This window comes from Gallus gallus, chromosome 1 (genome assembly GCF_016699485.2).
Source record: "Gallus gallus isolate bGalGal1 chromosome 1, bGalGal1.mat.broiler.GRCg7b, whole genome shotgun sequence".
NCBI classification, from domain to species: Eukaryota; Metazoa; Chordata; class Aves; order Galliformes; family Phasianidae; genus Gallus; species Gallus gallus.
In genome coordinates, this window is record NC_052532.1 from 144021122 (window position 1) to 144041281 (window position 20160).

The 20160-nt window shown below is 40.0% G+C and overlaps 1 protein-coding gene across 8 annotated transcripts in view; it reads right to left on the reverse strand.

The window, feature by feature from the left end:
• The window catches only part of PCCA (propionyl-CoA carboxylase alpha subunit), a 270716-nt gene that overhangs the window by 23898 nt on the left and 226658 nt on the right, over positions 1–20160 (reverse strand). Inside the window, exon 22 of one of the 8 annotated variants that reach the window (XM_040706030.2) lies at positions 12698–12779. The exons of 6 other annotated variants lie outside the window; for them this stretch is intronic. In XM_040706030.2, coding sequence (XP_040561964.1) covers positions 12726–12779 — 54 coding nt within the window. In that variant the 3' untranslated portion in view covers positions 12698–12725. Of the gene's footprint in view, positions 1–12697; positions 12780–19909; positions 20081–20160 lie in introns of those variants that run through there. One more of the 8 variants, XM_025146740.3, reaches the window with a different exon arrangement.

Genomic DNA, 20160 nt, shown 5'->3' on the forward strand with positions numbered 1-20160 from the left:
GAATGTCACCATATCCAGTTACAGTTGACAGGATAGCAGAATGCAATCACAGAATCCTAGAACAGCTCAGATTGGAAAAGACCCTCAAATCACCCGAACAGAAATCAGACAAGAACACTCCACTTAACAGTTGGTAAAAGCATCAGGCACTGGAATAGGCTGCCCAGGGAGGTGGTGGAGTCACCGACCCTGGAGGTGTTCAAGGAACGTTTGGATGTTGTGTTGAGGGTCATGGTTTAGTGAGAACTATTGGTGATGGGTGGATGGCTGGACTGGATGATCCTGTGGGTCTTTTCCAACCTTGGTGATTCTATGATTCTATGATTAGAGAGCTTCAGGTGAAGCAGTTTTAAGACTAAAAAAAGATGGATATGCAGTATTTTATCCACTCAGATCTCTTTTCATGCATTTGGAAATCTCCACCTTTCTCTTTTCAGTGGTTCACTTTTAGGGAGTACTTCTACACAACTTTCTGTATGATTGGACACAAACTCAAAATGAACCTCAGTGTACTTCACACTGCAAACTTCGGAGTGCTTTTTCAATTCTACCTACAATGACATATATTTGGAGGAGATAAGAAAAAGTTACACATGTAAATGTCTTTGCACAAGACACTTTTTGGTTCTTACAACCCACTGAGCCTGCCTCTAAACTACCGCTCTTTCTGCCAAGCATTTCACATCACATTACGGAGTTTTCTCAAGGGCTGAATTACCCCCAGGCCCCTAAAAGTTATTAAAGCGTGAGCTTTGGTCATTATTTCTCAATTGAGTTAACCTCTGTCCTTGGGGCAATATTTTGCAGTTGTTGGTTAAAATGACTATTTATTTATTTATTCTTTTTTTCAGACTAAGGTTCTGCAGGTAAGGAATTCAGAGCATAGAGTATATTGATCTCAATATTTTCATCTCTGCTCCTGACTCACACAACAATTAAAGAATGGTGTGAAACTGTTTCAGGCAATCATAATGAAAATAGTGAAGAAAGAAACCTAGAAATATTTATTTAAATTCAAATTAAACTTACAGACAAAAAGCTCTGAATAAATATTTACCAGTCCTATCCTTCACAATGATGTTTTATGCCGTGCTAAATATATTAAGAATCATAGAATCACTGAGGTTGGTAAAGATCACCAAGGTCACCCAGTCCAACCATCAACCATTCCCACTATGTCTACTAACCACATCCTTCAGTGCCACATTCACATGGCTCTTGAAAGCTTCCAGGGACAGTGACTTCACCACCCCCCTGAGCATTTAGAATTTCCATTTTAAGATTTAGAAAAGCATTTTATACATCTGTTTTATTTTATTATATAAACTACATTTATTTCTCACATCGGAATGTTTCTGTATGTAATCCAACAGATTGCTCAGACAACTACAGTAGGTTTATTACACTTGTAGGTATCACTGGCTTAGGCCCAAGGGCTATTTTTCAGGCTCACCAGGCAAATGTCTCTGTTGGTTTAAAAAGTGAACGGCAACTTGCAACACATTTCTTTTGATCATGTGAGAGCTTGGCTGCGCTTCTTCAGTTGCAGTTCTTAGCTTCAAAAACCAAAGAAAACCCATTATTCACATGAATACCTGAACTCACACTCAAGTTTACAATTAATTGTGTAGTGAATTTCTCTACCCTGTAAGAAGCCGTATACTATACACTCGCAGATGTCCAAGGACCATAAGGTAAAAATCTATCAACTGAAATAACATGGTAGGATGCTACATACTTATTTTCAACATACCGGTTAACCACCCTTGGCATAAAGAGCAATCTATGTCTGTATATCAATATTTACCTAAACCTGGTTTTGAAATACAAAAAGAAACTAGTAACAACAAAGAACTGCTGCTGAGAAACACAAATTCCTGAGCATTGTTGGGCAGGGTAAAATGAGGATGAAAAGGAAGGGGTTGTAAGACTGAAAATAACTAGCACTGATTTTGTCCAACAAAATATTCCCACTACTCAATATAATGGTAGAACAAGGTCTGCAGGTTATCCTGATGCTTTAAGGCTCCCCAGTTGGTCCACAGATTTCAAATTTGCAAAGAAATGGAACTGAAAATGTTTCACTGCAGGGTAAGAATAAAGTTGAACAGATCAGTCTCATAACACTGATTACAAAGAAAATTTTAAAAAGTAAAACAAATTGAAACAAATCTTTTTTTTTCTTTTCTCTCTCTCTCTCTTTTTTTTTTTTTTTTTAACTTAAATGTACCCCAAATGGTTTGAATTTGGCTGACAAGGCAACCCTGCTGCGTGCGCTGAAGGACTTTCACCTGCAGGTGAGTAGAACTGTAACACACAGGAACAAGTAGGGTAGATACAATGACAGGACAGGGAGGTTTCTCCATACCTGTACCCCCCCAAGACGTGGCAATTCCAACACACTTCAGGGACACAGCAGACTGCAATCCCACCATGTAGAAGTCAGTATGTAAGCTCTGTCACCAGCTTTTATTTCAGGTGTCCTGAGGACACTTAAGAGGTACCGGTTCTTGAGCTTCCTTGACCATTCTCTTTGACTAAGACACCTAAATGACAATTGAATCTTGCAGTATGCACCAAAATGGGTACATGAGTGCATCTGGACCTGTAAGTCTGTTGCCTAAAGACATCTGAATGCATGATACAGAACTACTGTTGTCAAAAAGAAACATGTACAATCATACCACTGTTCATATCAATTTATATCAAACTGAGAACCGATAATTATCTACCTATTTTAATTTCTCTTAGGATTACTTTCCATAGGCAAATTACATTCAAGATAAAATTATATCAACTCATGCCTCCTTTTCAAATATAGACAATTCTTTTTATTCCTCCAAGCTTTTTATTTGACCTCACTACTGTATCCAAAAATGTTGAATTTTAGATAGCTATTTAAACAGCCACAATTGGGCTGAAAATTATTTGGTATTGAGTATTTAAAATGAGAAGAGAGTCACACGAGGCTGGCACAATTCTCATGTCACCTGCCCTTTATATATGGTATGTGATAATTTATCATTTATTTTCTCATATACTAAGTCTTGATGATTAACTGTATAGCCTGTGAAGATCATGTTTGGTGTGTACGATCAATGACTAAATCTCAGTTGTGTGGCTGCCTGTAATGCAGAAAGGGTCGGTGCTTTGCAGTTTCATTGCTTTAGCTGCTTCTGTTTAACAACTTTACCATAATACAGTTCACTAACATTATAGGGAAATAAATGCAATAACTGTGAGGCTAGCTGCACGGTGTACTTACTTCTGCAGAAGTTTTTCATTTGCCCTTCCTTGCTACTCTTTCACAGAGCAAATAGCTTGAAGGATGAACAAGCATAAAGGTATAATCAAAACTACTCTCTTTTCCCATTCCTGATTATTTGCTTATTTTGGAAGGCAAGGAGTTTTGACAGCAGAGTATACTGGTCAGAATAATATTTGAAGCCTCAAAATTTGCTGACCTACAATATAACCAAGGAGCTGGTTTGCTGCAGTTAGTAGAGTCAACAGTTCCAGTCCCACTTACAGACTAGCAAAGGATTTGGGACCAATTGGGATGCTACATGAAGATCAATTACAGGCATTGGATTTCTCTTCCTCCTTTAATGCAAAACAAAAACAAAATGAATACACTGCCATTATAGAGAGGTAACCTTGCTAAAGCTTGCAGATGTAACTTGCCTCATGATATCATATTATCACATGACTTTCACTGTTTATACAGTCAATAGAACATAATTAAATGACTTCGTAGAACCAAATTAATTTCTGCTATGCTGTATTCATTTTAAAATAGAATCAATGTTATTTACCCTACCTGACAATAATGCCCCACGCTTCATGTAAGATTGATTCAATACCAGCAGGTAGTTATCAATGAATGCACTTTGCTGTGGTAAATGAACACAATCAATATCCAGAAATGTGAGTTTTCTGGTATATGACTGAACTGTAACTAAAGTGAAGGCCGAGTTTTGTTTGTGTCTTTTCAGATCTTCTTTTATGCTTCATATAAGGAGAGTCTGAATTTTACAGTCAGCACCAGTAAGGTAACCATCTCAAAAATTACCAGGCAGAACCATTGCACTGAATATCATTATCCTCTGACAAGGTTATATTGCATGACATATCAGACAGAAAAAAAAAGAAAACCCCAGATAGAAATACCAGAGATTCACAGCATTTTTTGAAATGCATTATTGTTTGAACTCTCAAGTAATCTCTGAATTGATATGACATGAATGCAAACCAATGTTAAATCATCTTGATGAGCATCATGTGAAAGAAAACTCTGCACTGTGAAAGGTACATTGCAAGAATTTCAATTTGCTCTGTGCAAAACAGAACAAGAAAAGCTGTAATTCTTGGAAAGATATCCCAATATATCCAATTCTCATTTAGAAATAATGAACTAATGCAATATTGGTTAATACAAGCAAAGAATCATTTTAAGTTATAACACATAGGCTCAGAAAAACATAGAAGCATAGAATGGTTTGGGTTGCAAGGGACCTTCAAGATCATCTAGTTCCAACCCCCTGCTATAGGCAGGGACACCTCCCACTAGACCAGGTTGCTCAAAGCCCCACCCAGCCTGGCCTTGAATGCTTCCAGGGAGGGGCCATCCACAACCTTGCTGGGCAACCTGCTCCAGTGTCTCACCGGATATCTCACATATCTTCTCTGTTAATTTCAAAAGGATTTCCTCAGCTTTTCAGTCTTCTTAAGGAAGTCCTCGTCTTTCTCATAGTAATTATTTCCGAAGTCACGCTGCACCAACAGCAGTCCAAGGTACTGAGGTGTTGGCTCTTCTTCCTTTTCAGTAAGTTCTCACACCTTATATGTAGTGAGTGACCCTGCGTTTACTTCATAGAAAATACATGGGAAGTACACTGAAGTACGCTCCATAGCATACTTGCTCTCATATTTTACTACCAACATAACATTAAAATACCAAGTAAGAATTAAGAGAGCAAAACCAGGATCCTTTAGAATAACATTGGAGCATTTTTTTTTCTATTCTGGTCCCATAGAACTTCTGTCAGTGTTTTGATGCCTGCTTGCAAAAGAAATACAAGCAGCACGCTTCATCCATCTTTCCTCCCAATTACCCATTTCATAAAACATTCTCACATCAACTATTATCTACCACTATTCTCTATACTATTCACTATAGTATGAATGCTATTCTAGTTTCACGGAAATACTAGAACTCAAAATAGAGAAAACCAAGCCAAAGACAGTTAACAATAAACACATGATATTATTTCCCCTGAAGTATTAAACCAGAAGCAGAGCAGAAGCTTCCATAATTTACATTTCAAGTGCTCCTAATGACAGACAGCAATCAATACAACATATGTTCAATGCAGAAGAGCTACTGTAACTGCTGGAGTCCACAAAACTGAAGGTTTGCCAGTGGGGCAGTGAGGCAATTTAATGTGTGTCAGACAACAGCAACCACCAACACACACTTATTATTTTCTTTGTTGTTCTTTCTTTTTGTTTCTATTCCTCCCAGCCTCATTTTCCCGAAGTTTCCTAAAACCTCAGGTGAAGTACCAGTTACTAGCTGCTTTTGTAATCCCACTGTTTCCTTTAACACACACACCAACAAAGTTACACACACAAAACTTCCCCATAATCACATACAGAATCTTAATATATGAGCACGAAAAGTGAAACCATCATATGATTCATTTACTTTTACATTAAACCATTTCATTTTCATCATCTAAGTTCAAACTTTAAGAACAGTACTTGTATAAAATATATGCACATAAAATCTGCACCATGTATACAGATTTATATATAATTGCATTTGTGCATATACTGGTTTACATAACTAGATATACATATAAAATGATATAGTTCTGTTTTGAGGGCTTAAAAACATTTTCTCTTATATCTTTAAGTTCTTCTCCGCACTGAAGAATGTATTTAGGAGACTTATAGAGAAAAATGAGATATATATATATTTCATATATAAAATATATATATATATATTTTTTTTTTTTAATTGTGATCAGCAACTTGATTCATAGAACAAAGCAGCAGTTTCTCTTGTTCTCATCCATTTTTAAAGGCATCCCTAAGGAAGTCCTGTTCTTTGGTTTAGTTATTAGACACTACATTGGTTGCTAAATAGAAACTCTGTAATGCTCTTGGTAAATTCTAGGCTCCAACAGAAATTTCCTGTAATAACCCTCTGAGCTTTAGGGGTGAGGTTCAGGTACTATTGTTGTTTTGGTTTGAAAGTGTCCTATTTGGCTTCTGTATTCTGCTTCAAAAATTGCTCCTGTAGGACTTGTGTTATAGCTGTCAGCCCCCTGTAGTAGAATCACAGAATCATTAGGTCTGGAAAAGACCTCTAAGATCATCTAGACCAACTACCTATGGATGCCTTGGGACCAGTTTGTGCATAATAGTTAGATAGTGAAGTTTGAACATGGGGACTTAGAGCCCTGGAAGTACCAGATTCTCTCTACTGATGTAGTGACCCCAGACTGTGACATGCAACTTCTGGCAGATATCAGTTTCAATTCTGGAAATGTAGTCCCTGGCTCAGAAAACACTAGCTAAAGAAGAAGAGCCAAATGGAACAGGAAAATGTAGCCACACGCTCCTTTAATAGGAAGGACAGCTGTGGAGATTTATCACGGTGGGATAATGAGAACAACCTCTTCACAAAAAGCCCTTCTGTGAAAAACTGAAAACAAGGCAAGTCACTTTGGTAAATTTGCTGGTGGATAGTTGAAAGGGAGTTTCATGGCTGTCCTTTGTGGCAGCTGTGTTTCCTCAAGACAAAATATACCAAATAGCTTCTGAATTTTCTATACTGAGTCCATCTAAAAGTAGATACTATTGGACCAGCAGATGTAGAAGGGACCCCGTTAGGACTCAATGACAAAGTATACACTGAGAACTTTTGCATAGCCTTTGAGTGAAGAAGAGTTTGTAGGAATGGAGCAGAAGCTTGGAAGAATGTGAGCATGCACACACATGGCGAAGGAGAACAGGACCAAAAGGGGCCACAGTTAAAACAAGACATAATTTTCCTCTAGGTTTTCAGCAATCCTGGTCATCACCTTTATGTCCTCTCTCTTCAAACAACTGCTGGAAATGTACAGATTCGAATGGTGCTGTATCATAAATGGACAAGTGACCAGAGTTTAACTCTTCCTGCTTGGAGCAACACGCCATTAACTCACTGCACAACACTGAATTCCAAACAGGCAAGCTTACAAATTTTAAGTTATTTCACTCCGTTGCCTAATTACAATTACAGCACTGATTAATTTCTATAATTATTCATTAGCTATAAGATGAACAAGAGCTGATTTGAGGTTTCTTCCTTGATGCATTCTGGGAACAAAGTATTTCGCAGCCATGATGAAATGCATAGTCAATGACGAAGGCTCAAAAATCACTGGTGAAGATCTAAAATTTCCTGAGAATTACTTCTACTTTTATGCATATGGGCCATTTTGTAAAAACAGCTTTCTTCCTCCCAGAGTAACCAAGAATGTTATTGCAGATAAATGACAAAATAGAAAAAATGTCTTTGAGACAGCTCAGCCTTACGTACTTGGTCCTTCCTCAGAGAAGGATGGTATTTTGCCCATCTGATGACCTATTTACGGAGGATTATAGGGTTTGGCTTCTGCTGAGAAGTTTGTCCTTGTACTTAGTCTTCTCCTCATCCCATTAATCTTCAGTGACAAATATGTCTTCCTCAAAATTACTTATGAGAAGAAAAACTCTTTCATTGGCTCCGAGTTGTCCAAAAATACAGGATATTTCCTATGGAAGATATTGAAATCAGGGCCAGGAGATGTGTCTCTGGAACAATTCCAGGCATCTTCTTCATTCCTTTTTGTCCACATGCATGATGAGATTTCTCTCGCCATTTTATTGCCAGCTGCATTTGGATCTCATCTTGAGGAGGCATTGATCAAGCCCCCTTTGTTCTTAGTACCGACCATTGAACTGGAAAGCAAGTGTTGGACACAGGAAGAGATACATTTCTAAGTACAGGATATTGATTTCTTTTTTTCCACTGACCAATTGTGTGTTATCCATGAGATATCCCACTTGTGAAAACTCAAATGTCTGACTTTGAGGTCACCATGTAAACAGGGTATGCAGTCCTCAGACTCATCCCAATAAACATCCAATCAGAGAAAGCTGCTCCATTGGTTATGTTCCAGATCTTAAAATCCAGTGATTTCAAGAGAAAGCAAGGAGTGGATCAAATCCCTGTTCAAAGCAGTCCACCTAAGAGCACAAGTGAAGCACAGGTAGTTCCAGCAGTTTCTATTCTTTTAGGGCTCAGCTCTCTCCTGAAGTATTAGTACTTAAAGTTCTGGCTACAGTAGAATACAAATTGAAGACCTGACTTTCGTGATTCCATTTCAAGGCCCTCACCATCAATGTTGATTTTGTTTTCAGATCCATGCACAAAGGGATGAGGGCCCACAGTGAGGGAGGCAAACGTGGGGCTTAGAAGGATGGCAACAACACAACATTACTCTCTCAGATGTTTTTAAATGACTAGGAATTAAAAGCAGTGGAAGAAAACACAATGATAGCTTAGTCCATAAGCCCAGGACTAGAAAACCTAAGGTGCAGTTGTTTGGGAAACACCCAAGCCTTTTCCTTTAAGCTTTGAGTCATTTCTTTACACAAATATTGAGCACCACGTTTATTTAGCAGAAACAAAACAATCAAGAAATATATAAATGAATAAAGAACAGGTCAGAAGAACTTCAAACAGGCATGACACTGCAGACAGATTAAACAACCTCCCAATATATTTGGTACTCTATGAGACTTTAACAATGCCTGAAAAAAGTGCATGCTGGGGGAAGATGGAAGTGAAGAATTTACTTTAGACTCCTTTCTTAGCAACTTCTATTTTTAGATGATCTGATCTGCTGCTTTTGCTCATCACCCAAAATAATACAGACATCCCTCCTCCCCCTGCAAAAGGCAACCTCCAAAGTTCCACAATGAGCTTCACTGATTTGCAAGACATATTTTCAGCTACCCAATAATTTAACCAGTGGCACAGCTCTTTTGGTTGAAGCTTCAGTTTCAAAAACAAAAGCTAACCACCTGAGACCACAGAGGACAGGATATGAGCTACTTATAGCAACACTGGACCAGTGAACAAGAATAGCAGGAAAGCTGCTTATTTTTTCTTTTTTTTTTTTTTTTTCAGCAAAAGGCCTTTGAAGTAAACTATTTATTAAACATTATAATACTCGAAACAAAAATCTTTGAAGGTAGGTTATCCTCCTCTGCACCATGTCCCGTTGTGAATGAATTGCTTCCTTTTCCTTTCAGGATTTTTTTCACTTGTGAAACTGACACTCAAATTGTTCTCTGAAAAGACTTGGGTAAGCCATCGCCTTCAGCATGAGGAACAATCCATCCATCACCAAAGGGAATATTAAATGTATTTATAACTAAAACTACTTCAATATCACTGCACTGTAAGCAGCCACATGATTCACCAGGCAGTGCTATATAAATACAATAAATAAGTTCCTCGTGTATAGAAAAATAGCATGAATTAATAAGTAATGATGCCACCAGATCATCTGAAATAAGCGGGCTTAGAGCAAGATTTAATTATTCATTTTTTTAATTAAAGAAAGGTAAATTCTCTCCACTAGCCCAGTTACTGACTAGTATGCACAGGTTTTCTTTGTTCTATCTGATTAAAGCATTCATTTTTCTCTCTCTCTCTCTCTCTCTCTGTTGTTGAAAGAACTCATTTTTTTCTCTACAGCATCACCAGGATCATTAGGGAGTTTTAAAAACAGTGCTTTTTCAAATACATGTATTTGAGTCGCGGAGACAGAACGATAGAATCATAGAATTGTTTCAGTTGGAAGGGACCCCTAAAGGTCATCTAGTCCAAACCCCACGCAATGATCAGGGACATCTACAGCTAGCTCTGGTTGCTCAGAACCCCATCCAGCCTGACCTTGAGTGTCTCCAGGGAGGGAGCTTCCACCACCTCTCTGGGCAACCTGTTCCAGTGCCTCACCACTCTCACTGTGAAAAAAAAAACCACCTTTAAAAAATGAAAGGCTCCTCTCAGGTCACCTCACAGCCTTCTCTTCTCCAGGCTGAACAGCCCCAGCTCTCAGCCTGTCCTCGTAGGAGAGGTGTTCCATTCCATGGATCATTTCTGTGGCCCTTCTCTGGATGTGCTCCAACAGGTCTGTGTCCCTCCTGTACTGAGGACTCCACATCTGGACACAGTACTCCAGGTGAAGCCTCACCAGCACAGAGTAGAGGGGCAGGATCACCTCCCTCACCCTGCTGGCCACGCTGCTTTTGATGCAGCCCAGCATATGGTTGGCTTTCTGGGCTGTGAGGGCACACTGCTGGCTCATGTCCAGCTTGCCATCCACCAGAACCCTCAGGTCCTTTTCAGCAGGGCTGTGTCCTATCCTTTCATCCCCCAGCTTGCACAGGTAGCGCAGTCTTATGTGCAATATCCAAAGTGCACATAATCATGGGATTTTTTTTCACTTTCAAATACCCAATTATGAACCTAAGGTGTTCTGCATTTACTCACATACCTGGCATATCTTCATGACCCTGGAATGAGCTTACCAAAGCTAGTCTCTCATATTAATACCCACCTTATATTGTATTTACATTTTTGAAAATCTGGCACTGATGTGAAGTATAGAAGGGAACTGCTCTGAAATGTTCACTATGAACCATCCGAGCCTGAGAAATCCTCTGTTCAAAGCCTGGGAAATAATCAGAAGTGAACTGAAACTCCCACTGGGTCAACGTGCATGCCTGCATAGCAAAGATGTCACTGGCGAGCTACAGACAAATCCACATTAAAAAAAATATCTTGATTACTCTTCACTGAGAGAAATAACTTACTCCAATCTGGATACAGTGGAGAAACCTAAGCTATCAGTATCCTATTTCCTGAAAGACGTAAGAAATTACAACTTCCACTGATGTGCATGGAATTCACACTGACAGACCACTTCTGAAAATCCATTCACACAAATATGACTCAAAGTTCTATTTTTTATTTTTATTTTTAAACTAAGGAGTAGATCCAGCCTTTATGTATGTGACATTGTTCACCAATTAAGCTCAGTTTCTCCATTTGTTCTACTTTCTGCTTTCAGGTGCAACCTGGCACATGCACGAGTGATGATCAAGCACTACGCATTTTGAACCATTATATTCCCCATCTCTACATACTTGTTCATCTGACTGCCATTGAAAAGAAACAAAACATACTTCCAATATGAATCATGGTTTTGCTTTACATGTGCCACAAATATGGTAACACCTAAAAGCACTTTTTAAAACATGCATAACGAGGTTTGGGTTTCGTTTTGTTTTGATTTATTTATTTTTAATCAATGTTTTCCTCATACAAACAGTATGGTTAGCCTCCCTAAAATGCCCTCTTGGTATGAAAGTATTCTAAATGTCCCCTACCTGAAATCTGTTTTCACTATCTAGCCTTAAATTATCTGTATTATATGCAAAACTGGATTTACACAAGAGAGCAAGCCACTCATACAGTAATTCCAACAAGTTGGAATTTTTTACACTCATTCAACTCCACAGTAATGACTTTTGAAGAACAAATAATTAGTTCTTGAATGATTTTTCTTGCCATTGGAGAGCATTAAAAACACCTGTAGTCATGCTGGAGAGCATTAAAATTGCCTGTGGCTATGTTATGGCCTGTACCATAAGGAAAAAGTGTCAAGAAGCTGGGTAAATGATACCTGTAAAATTTCTACCAGTAACAATCACTGAACTTCTGGAGTACTTGAAGAAGGATTATCTTTGTTGGAGAAAAGCAGAGGGTAAGCTCATAATTTGCTGGAGATTTTATGGGCTGTTAAACTACAGTACAGAGACTGCTCTGAAAATTGTTATAAATGCTCTCTTGGAAGAGGATTCCTTGATCACTCATGATTTGGTCAGTTATGGATCCTTAATCAAAAACAAATTAATGATAAACACAGCAGATAAGCAGATGGGTGTGTCCTAGTTTCCTCTGACACACTGAGCTCATTCAATTTGGTTCTGAATATAGAGCAAAAACCATAGCTATCATCAATTATATTTTTATGATGATGGATCAAAATTGAAATGTCTATACAGGTCAGCTCATAAAAGCATGTCAGTATTTTCAGCGCTCTTTAAATCACTTTTTAAATGCTTTCAAAGATAACGAGAGGCTGAACTGAACAGTATTCTCTACTTGAGCGCTCTCTTTACTAAGGGCAATAAGGTGTCCTTGAGCAACAAAAGTAGAACCAGTAGTTTGAAGTCATTCTTCTGAATGGACAGCTTCAGTGGTTCCATTCTCAGATCTTGCAAAAGGCCTGGGAAGTTATTTGGAGAAACTGCTCGCTTACCTTGAGTGACCTCAGGATGGAGAATTCCTCTATCAATTCATTTCACTTCAAAATGCAGTAAGACGATGAGTCCAAGGGAGAAGGAGAGGGTTGCAGGCTCTTCCTTCCCCATGACTCTTCATATCTAATCTTTAGAGCAGTTTGCACTCTTGCTACTTTTCCAGCCATGTGTTGGAACAGCCATCAAGAGGAGCAGCAGTTTACTTAGCTCACGATATCGTATTCTTCACCAGCACATATTCTGTGCATCTTCAATGCAACAAACAGTTATATGTGCCCTCAGGTGTGTAGACTTTAAACCAAGTTTTGCTCATCTCTGCAGATTCTCTGCAATTCTTGCTGAACCATCTGCAAAGCCAAGGCAAACTTAGTCTGGAGCTGTATTGTGAAGGAGGCAAGTACTCTGCGACAAACAGGGTAAACTGGGGACTGGACAATTAATAAAGTAGTTACCAAAGTTTTATTCACGCTTTTAGCTTTGTTGGCCATATGAATTACTCTCCTAGTAATGTAAGCAGAATCTGGGCCTTAATATACGTACACCTCTGCAAAACACTTTCAAGCGTATGGAAAAAGGAGCTTTGAAATAGAGAAACCAGCTCATTAAATTATTTTCAGAGACCATTTATATCAGCTAGTACCATCTTCAAGATTCATAATAGCATGATTCTATTAATTCTCATAAAGCCTGATTTTGCATTTAGGCAGTTAACGTGATTTTAAGAGCCAATATCTCAACCTGGAAGTCAGCAAAATATAAAATAGCATCAGTAGAATATTAAAATCTCCTACTGAGATGAATAGAAATATGAAGGTACAGACAGAGCCAAATAGATTAGTGCTCACTTCCTACTCATTATGTGCTTTCAGCTAGCACAGTACAGTTTTATCATTTGATGGGGTAAAAATATATAATTTTTAGCTATTTTCCAGTCTGACTTTCTAAGGCTGCTCCTTCCTTTAAAAAAGGCATAGTATTATTAGCCATAACATAAAGCTATGGCTACACAATAAGTTCTGTTCAATGATGCCCACGCTGCTCGGATGTATATTCTTTTCTCAAAACAAGTCTTGGGAGGAATGCTAAAACCCAGGGGGAAAAAAATAGTAGGGAGAGGGAAGGGGAGATTGTTCTTTGGCATCCTCCTTAATTCAGAACTTATTTGGAGTTCAGAACAAAGTCAGATGTCATATTAGTAATTAAACTTTGACTCCTAACGGAGCAATATTAAGGTAGAGCAAGTCCCAGAGCAGCACTGCCCAGCCCTGCTCGTGGGGCCAGTTCCAGTGCTAAACAGCACGTTGCTGACCGACACAGGAAATCCCTCTCCTGTTCCTTGAGTTGAACTGAAGGGCTGGCATAAAGAAAATGTCCCAAGTATTAACAGCAACAAAAGCTACAGGCTCAGAGCCAAACTGCAAAGGCCTTTAGTGCCTAACTTGCACTGACTTCAGCGGGACCAAGTTGCCTCTGAAAATATGGCCTTCAGTTTTCACTTCTTAAGCCACTCCAGATCTTGTGGCTCTGTCAGGATATAGAAGCAATTACATTTCACAACTTTGAATATAACAATCTATTTTGTAAACCATTCAAAATACTGTGCTTTTTTAACATAATGTTTCCTTGTCCAATAAAATACACTGGAATTTTATCTATTTGGTATTTGGAGATCTCAGCCATTTTATTTAGATTGAGGCCAGAAGTTTGCAGTATGCTAAAACCACTGACATCCAAATAAACTCTGCTTTCTTCCTTTGGGTGTTAAATGGATACCAACACTTTGACAAACACAGTACAGAGAGCAAAATATGCAATTTCAGCTTTACTGAAGACTAATGGAATTGCTTCTGAACAAAACTGTTGCCTAAAGAATGTTAAACACCAGAGAAATAATGTAGGGGTTACAAGCATATAAAAATAATCAATTATCATTTGAGGTGTCCATTCCTATACGTCTCTAAGGCAAACTCAGCAAAAAAAAAAGATATCAGCTTGGCTTGTAAAGGAATCCAGCATAGTGAAACACAATGAAAATGAGAAAACCAAATCCTCATTTTGATTCACAAGGCAAATGTGCATAAACTTGAGCCAACAAAATTGACCCCAGAATATCTCAATTAAAATAAACATGAGCAGCTGCAATATCTGAATGCAGGTAGCAGCAGTATTTGTTAATGCCAAGCCATTTTGTGAGATGATGCTCATGCCGCACCAACAGATGACAGCACCACCTCTTCTGAGCAGAAACCACAGGCCCTCTCCTCACACACACCCATGCCTGGTCTGTCTCTTGCACTGCTTCCAGCTCCTTGAGGTCAAAGTCCAATCCTTGAGGTCAAAGTACAAGGATGGAAACAGACAAAAAGCCTCAGATAACACTTTATCCCCAGCTCCCATTAAGCCTGCAGAAGAGAACAGAAGAGCTCAGTGTTGGTCCAATTAGGTGGTGGTTGGTCAGCCAAGACACTGGTTTTCTCCATGGAACCTGCCTATCTGGTTTACACCAGACAGTCCTTTTCCCTTTAGCAAGTCTTGTGATTATTGCACAGTGAGATTATAAAAGGGAACCATACTGAAAATACACAGATTAGCTCTTTTTAAGCACTGCACTTCCCCCACTGGAAGACAGCCTGTGAGCTAGCAGGTTAACCCTACTCATGGTATGATGTACACTGCCTCTCACAGAAAGGAGTGGAAATCTTGTTGTCTTCCAACAGCACAGTGCTTTCTCCCTGACTCTACAAGGCAGCATCCATCCATTCCCCAGTTGAGTTCCTTCTGCACTGATCTCTCAGACCCTCTCAGTGGCTCACGTACTTCCAAAATCACTCTTTAGGAGAACAGCCCACCTCCATTTAAGCACTTGCTTGGCTAATTTCAGGAAATATGTTCCAGGCTCGGGCTAATCCTTCCTGGCTAGTCATCTTCCCTTTCCTTCCCAACTCACTATTATCCTTTAATTGTTGATTTTATCCCTTACATCCCAAACCATCGGGACTCCCTCCCCACTCCTGCACTGGTTCAGCAGGAATCCCTGAGAACGCCTTGTCATCTCTATGCCAGCTAGGGGGACATTTCATTCTGTCTATAAACTGAAGGCAGTAGTTTTGGCTTACAGAAGACAAAGGTCTACTCTTTTTTAAATAGGGAATAAAATTAAAGAATTTACTGCTGCTTACATAAACTCATAATGATTCATGGTCTGTACACCCTTGCCCTGCTTTAACCTTAGACACGTAACTTGTTTGGGGATGGAATTCAATAAATGAAAACTAGCCGCATTTGCTTTCATCTTGCTTCTGGAATTCAAGCAAAAATGCCAGCTGATGAATGGCCATTTGTAACACAGATGTTAATGCAGTACTAAATGAGACAATCACCAGTGTAGTTTGCAAGGCTCCCTGCGATGTACACTCATCAGGCAACACTGAGACCAACACTCGCCTAAGCTGGCTTTGAGTGTGATACCAATACATGCTTTGTCATTAACTGAATGTCACAACTGTCACATTCCCCCAAACGGCACAGGGAATACAAATCATCTTTAAAGTAAATACTAGTAACATACAAAGGGAACATTCCAGATGCTTCCACAGGTAAGTCTGCAACCCATACTTGCAAGGTGAAGCACCCATCACTTCCAAACTTGCAAAGAAGCAGCCCAGAATATTAAAAAGAGCAGTTTAAGCTATCATTTGGCTTGGTTCTCAACACATTCCAGGAACCCCATAAACAAAGACAACATGTGCAATGTTAACTTTCTCTTTTATGCTGACAGCTTTTTTCTCCCATATAATGACCTTCCTGCACAGTGTGTGTTACCATAAAAAGAAACAGAGCACAGTAAAATTAGAGGAACTGCTTAATATCAAAACGTTTTATCTGAGGAAGACACCACCGCCAGTGTAAATATAAAAAGCACAAGAATTAAAAAGTATTTGTTTTGCTGTCTCCTCTTTAAGTTTAGATTGTTCAAACAAACCTGGCTAGAGCTTTCAGTTACTCCGCATTAGATGGTCCTTCCAAAGGCTGAAACGGTATTCCAGAGAATGCGAACTTGGCTCCAATTTCAGACAATTTTCATCCTCTTTCAACAAAGAGAAAACTATCGAATGCTTTGTCTGTAGCTAAGAATTTGGATCTGAAAGCCAGAGCAGTAAACAAGTCACCAAAACGGGCCACCGCTGCACAGGCTGTAGTGCGTGCTTGTTGACAGAAGACTTCTTTGGCCCGAAGGACGCTGCTCTGTTTTAGAAGCAGAATGATAATGTGAAATTTTAGTTAGGGATTATCTCTCTCATCTGAGTACAAAAGAAAAGCCACTTGCATTTTGATAGACAGAGCCCAAGTTCACTATGTTGTTTGTACAAAGAAAAGTAGAAAGAAAGATAAAACAAAAACCTCACAGCTAGTCAGCTTGGTAAATACTGCAACAAACCGAATTACTCTTTTACACTTTTATTTGAACTACTACACAGAGCCAACTGCACTTATTCATCTTGCTATCAGCATTCCCAGAAAGAAAATACAAACATTAAAAATATCACTGTCTTGTACAAAATGCATACAAGCTCCCGCCATGGGATCTACCACAAAACTCAGGCAAGGCTAAACCACAGCTCCCTGGGATTTTTGTCTTTTGTACCAAGCAGGCATTCACAACCATGATCACTGCTGTGGCTGCCTGGCAGCTAAGGAAGGTATCTGTCGTCGTCCAAAAGAGTTTTAATTTTAGTAAATTTAGTGAATCTCTAAAAATCAGACAACACGCTACAAGAAAGCTGACACCAGCTCCAGCATGGAGCTTCTTGCTCTGCAAAGTGCTACGAATCAGCACCGACCCATAGCTCAGAGATACCAGGGAGACGTCTCTGAGCTTGCCAGTACAGCTCCCTCGCTGGCCAGAAACCCAAGGGAAGGAAATGAGAGTGATTATGTACAGCTGAGCAAGCACAGCACCGAGACTCCTAAATCAGAGATATGGTGTTCACTGCTGGTGTTCTGGGGTAAAAATGTTTACCATCTGTGTTACTCTCTCTCTTTGTTACGAACACTAATGGAGCATTGAGACATAAAAGCATGGGGGTGGGCAACACAAACACGATTAAGTCCAAGTACTTTAAAATCACTTTTAGCTGTATATTACATAAGAAAATCTCAACTCTAAATAAAAACGAATCAAACCCAAGACGGAGCAGTTTGAGGATGAGCTCTGGAGGGCTGCAGAGAGTTGGGTTACTCAGCCCTTGAGGTCTCGTTCTGAGCTAGCAGGCACAGACAGACCCTTTAGCTAGTGAGAAGCGGCTCTCATTGGACACAATGGAAGCCTTTCCCGACCTGTGGCTGTGAGTTCCCAGGAAGAAGCTGTTTTGGTAGAAAGCTTTTCTGCAGGGGAACTTCTCTGCTGCTCATCTCCCACTGCAGAGAGGTCACAACGTCCTGGAGATTGAGACTGCCTGTACTGAAACAAAATCCAAAACACACCATTCTGCCTGCAATCTGTGCTCACTCTGCTTCCTTCAAGCCTGAGGAACAGAGCTGATGCTCACATCCGCCCAGATTCCCCCACTTCCACCCACCACAGCTAACTACTGGGGCATCTGTTCCCATCCCACAGCACACCCAAATTCTTCAGCAACCAGTGGTCAGTGCTCTGAGGCCAACTGCTCAGCTTGGGACACGTGCACAGCACAGGCTCAAGACAATGCAATACCATCTGTCAGCACGAACAAGGCTTTTTCAGATGAGGCATTTCAGACAAGACAGTATGTCCTTCATGTTGCTCAATCCAGTTCCAGTGTAGTTCTGGCAGTGGACTGAACCACAAACAGAGATGGGAATTAAAAAATCAGCAGTAGAACCGCAGTTTGTTTTATCTGCAGCTGGAAGGGCCTCCCAGCAATCTCACAATGCTGAACATCGTTTGGAGGCCAACTTGTGCCACCCTCAATGTGACAAAAACTGAGACACCACACGGGTTTTAAAACGCTTTCAGAGCTGACACAGTCTTGGAAGAGCTTCCTCAGAGCTGGCCCCCACTTCACTAGAGGGATCCACTGAGAGCGGGTCATTCCATGGTGTGCTTGTGAGAACTGCCCTCCCAGTGCCAGGGAACTTTTGATTCCTTCTGCCTCTCAACAAGTGCCCTATGATCAGAGTTAAAAGAAAAGGAGAAGTGTAAAAGACATTGTTTGCCATAAGCAGAGCTGCTTCTGGAGCGGAGCAAATAACAATGTAGGGAAACCTGCATGGAAATGAGCCAGTAATCCTAGTAATAAAAAAACCTCTGTAACTAAATGAGGAAAGAACAAACCACTGACCAATCAGACCAGGCAGGGAAAAGAATCAGATGGCTTTGATGCTATTTTTCTACTTCTTACCTTCTCTGTGAACCCTCGTGTTATTGAGGCATGAACCTAAGAGACTGTCTAAGCGATGCACTTTTTTTCCTTTGAAAATTTATCTGCCATCCAAAGGAAAAGTGGTGACCTTACACACGTCCACAGAAAACACGCACTTACTTCTAACATTATAAAGCATTTACAGAGATAAAAAAAAGAGAGAGAGAGAAAAAAAAAAAAAAAACACCCAGATTCCCTTTGGCTGACACTTTGCCTCTGACTTTCTGTTTCCTGCGTACCCTAGAAATGTTCCTATTAAAATCTGTATTCCTTCAGGGTGAAGGAAGACCATCTGAGAGTTCAGTTCATCTCTGTTGATAACCTCTTCTTAACCCTCTCAATGGCTTCCATCCTTCTAGAAGGATTCTGGTGGGTTAAGAGGCACCAACCTGCCAGAGCTCTCTTGAGTCTCAAAGCCTTACAATGCTACTAGTGCATTCTGCTGCATGCTTATGTTTCCATCACAAATGTGCAGCCTTCCTTAGATTAGACATGGAACTTCTGACCTCTCTTCACCTGGATATTCCTGTGAATAGACATTCAAGCTGTTGTAGAAAATGATTATCCCCTTTTGCACACAGTGTTACTGCAAACCTGGAATTGCTTGTCCTGATTTTCTCTGTCTATATTACCTCTGTATCACTCCCCTTTAATGCCTTAGGGGACACCTCAGAGATACTCAAAAGCCAACTGGGCAAAGCCCTGATCACCCTGCTCTAGTCAACCCTGCTTTGAACAGGTGGGTCTCGTCCAGCCTCAAACATTCTTTGACTCACCGAGACGCCCCTCTGGCCTCTCCAACAGCATGAGTACATTTGTACAGTTAATTCACGAGTAATGCTGCACTTCTATTTAGCTACTTAAGATAAGTTAGGAAACACTATTGTTCTGGATTTTGATCTTGCCTGCAACATGGCAAGAAAAACACTAAGCATGGATAAACGCTGCCTCTTTTGCATCTTGAGATGTTGCTCAACTTCCCTGACGTAGCGTTTGCTTTACAGGAAGCGCTAGTACAGTTTGTGCTCCACAAAAGCCACCACTTCATGCCATAAAGTAGGATATTCCCACCTTCAAATACTCCTTTTCTGAGTCACTGTGTCAGAAAACAGGCTGAGGGACAGATGCCTTCCAGGATGTAGCTGTGATCTCCCTGATGCTGTGTCCAGATCTGGCGTTGGTACAGTGACCGCATTGGGTTGTTCCCCTCACTGAGTATTTGTTAAATGATAACAGTGGGCTTGGACCTTAGAAGATTAAGGGAGAGAAAAAAAAAACAAAATAACACAAAGCCCTCACTAAAAAACAAGGAACGCCCAAGGACTGG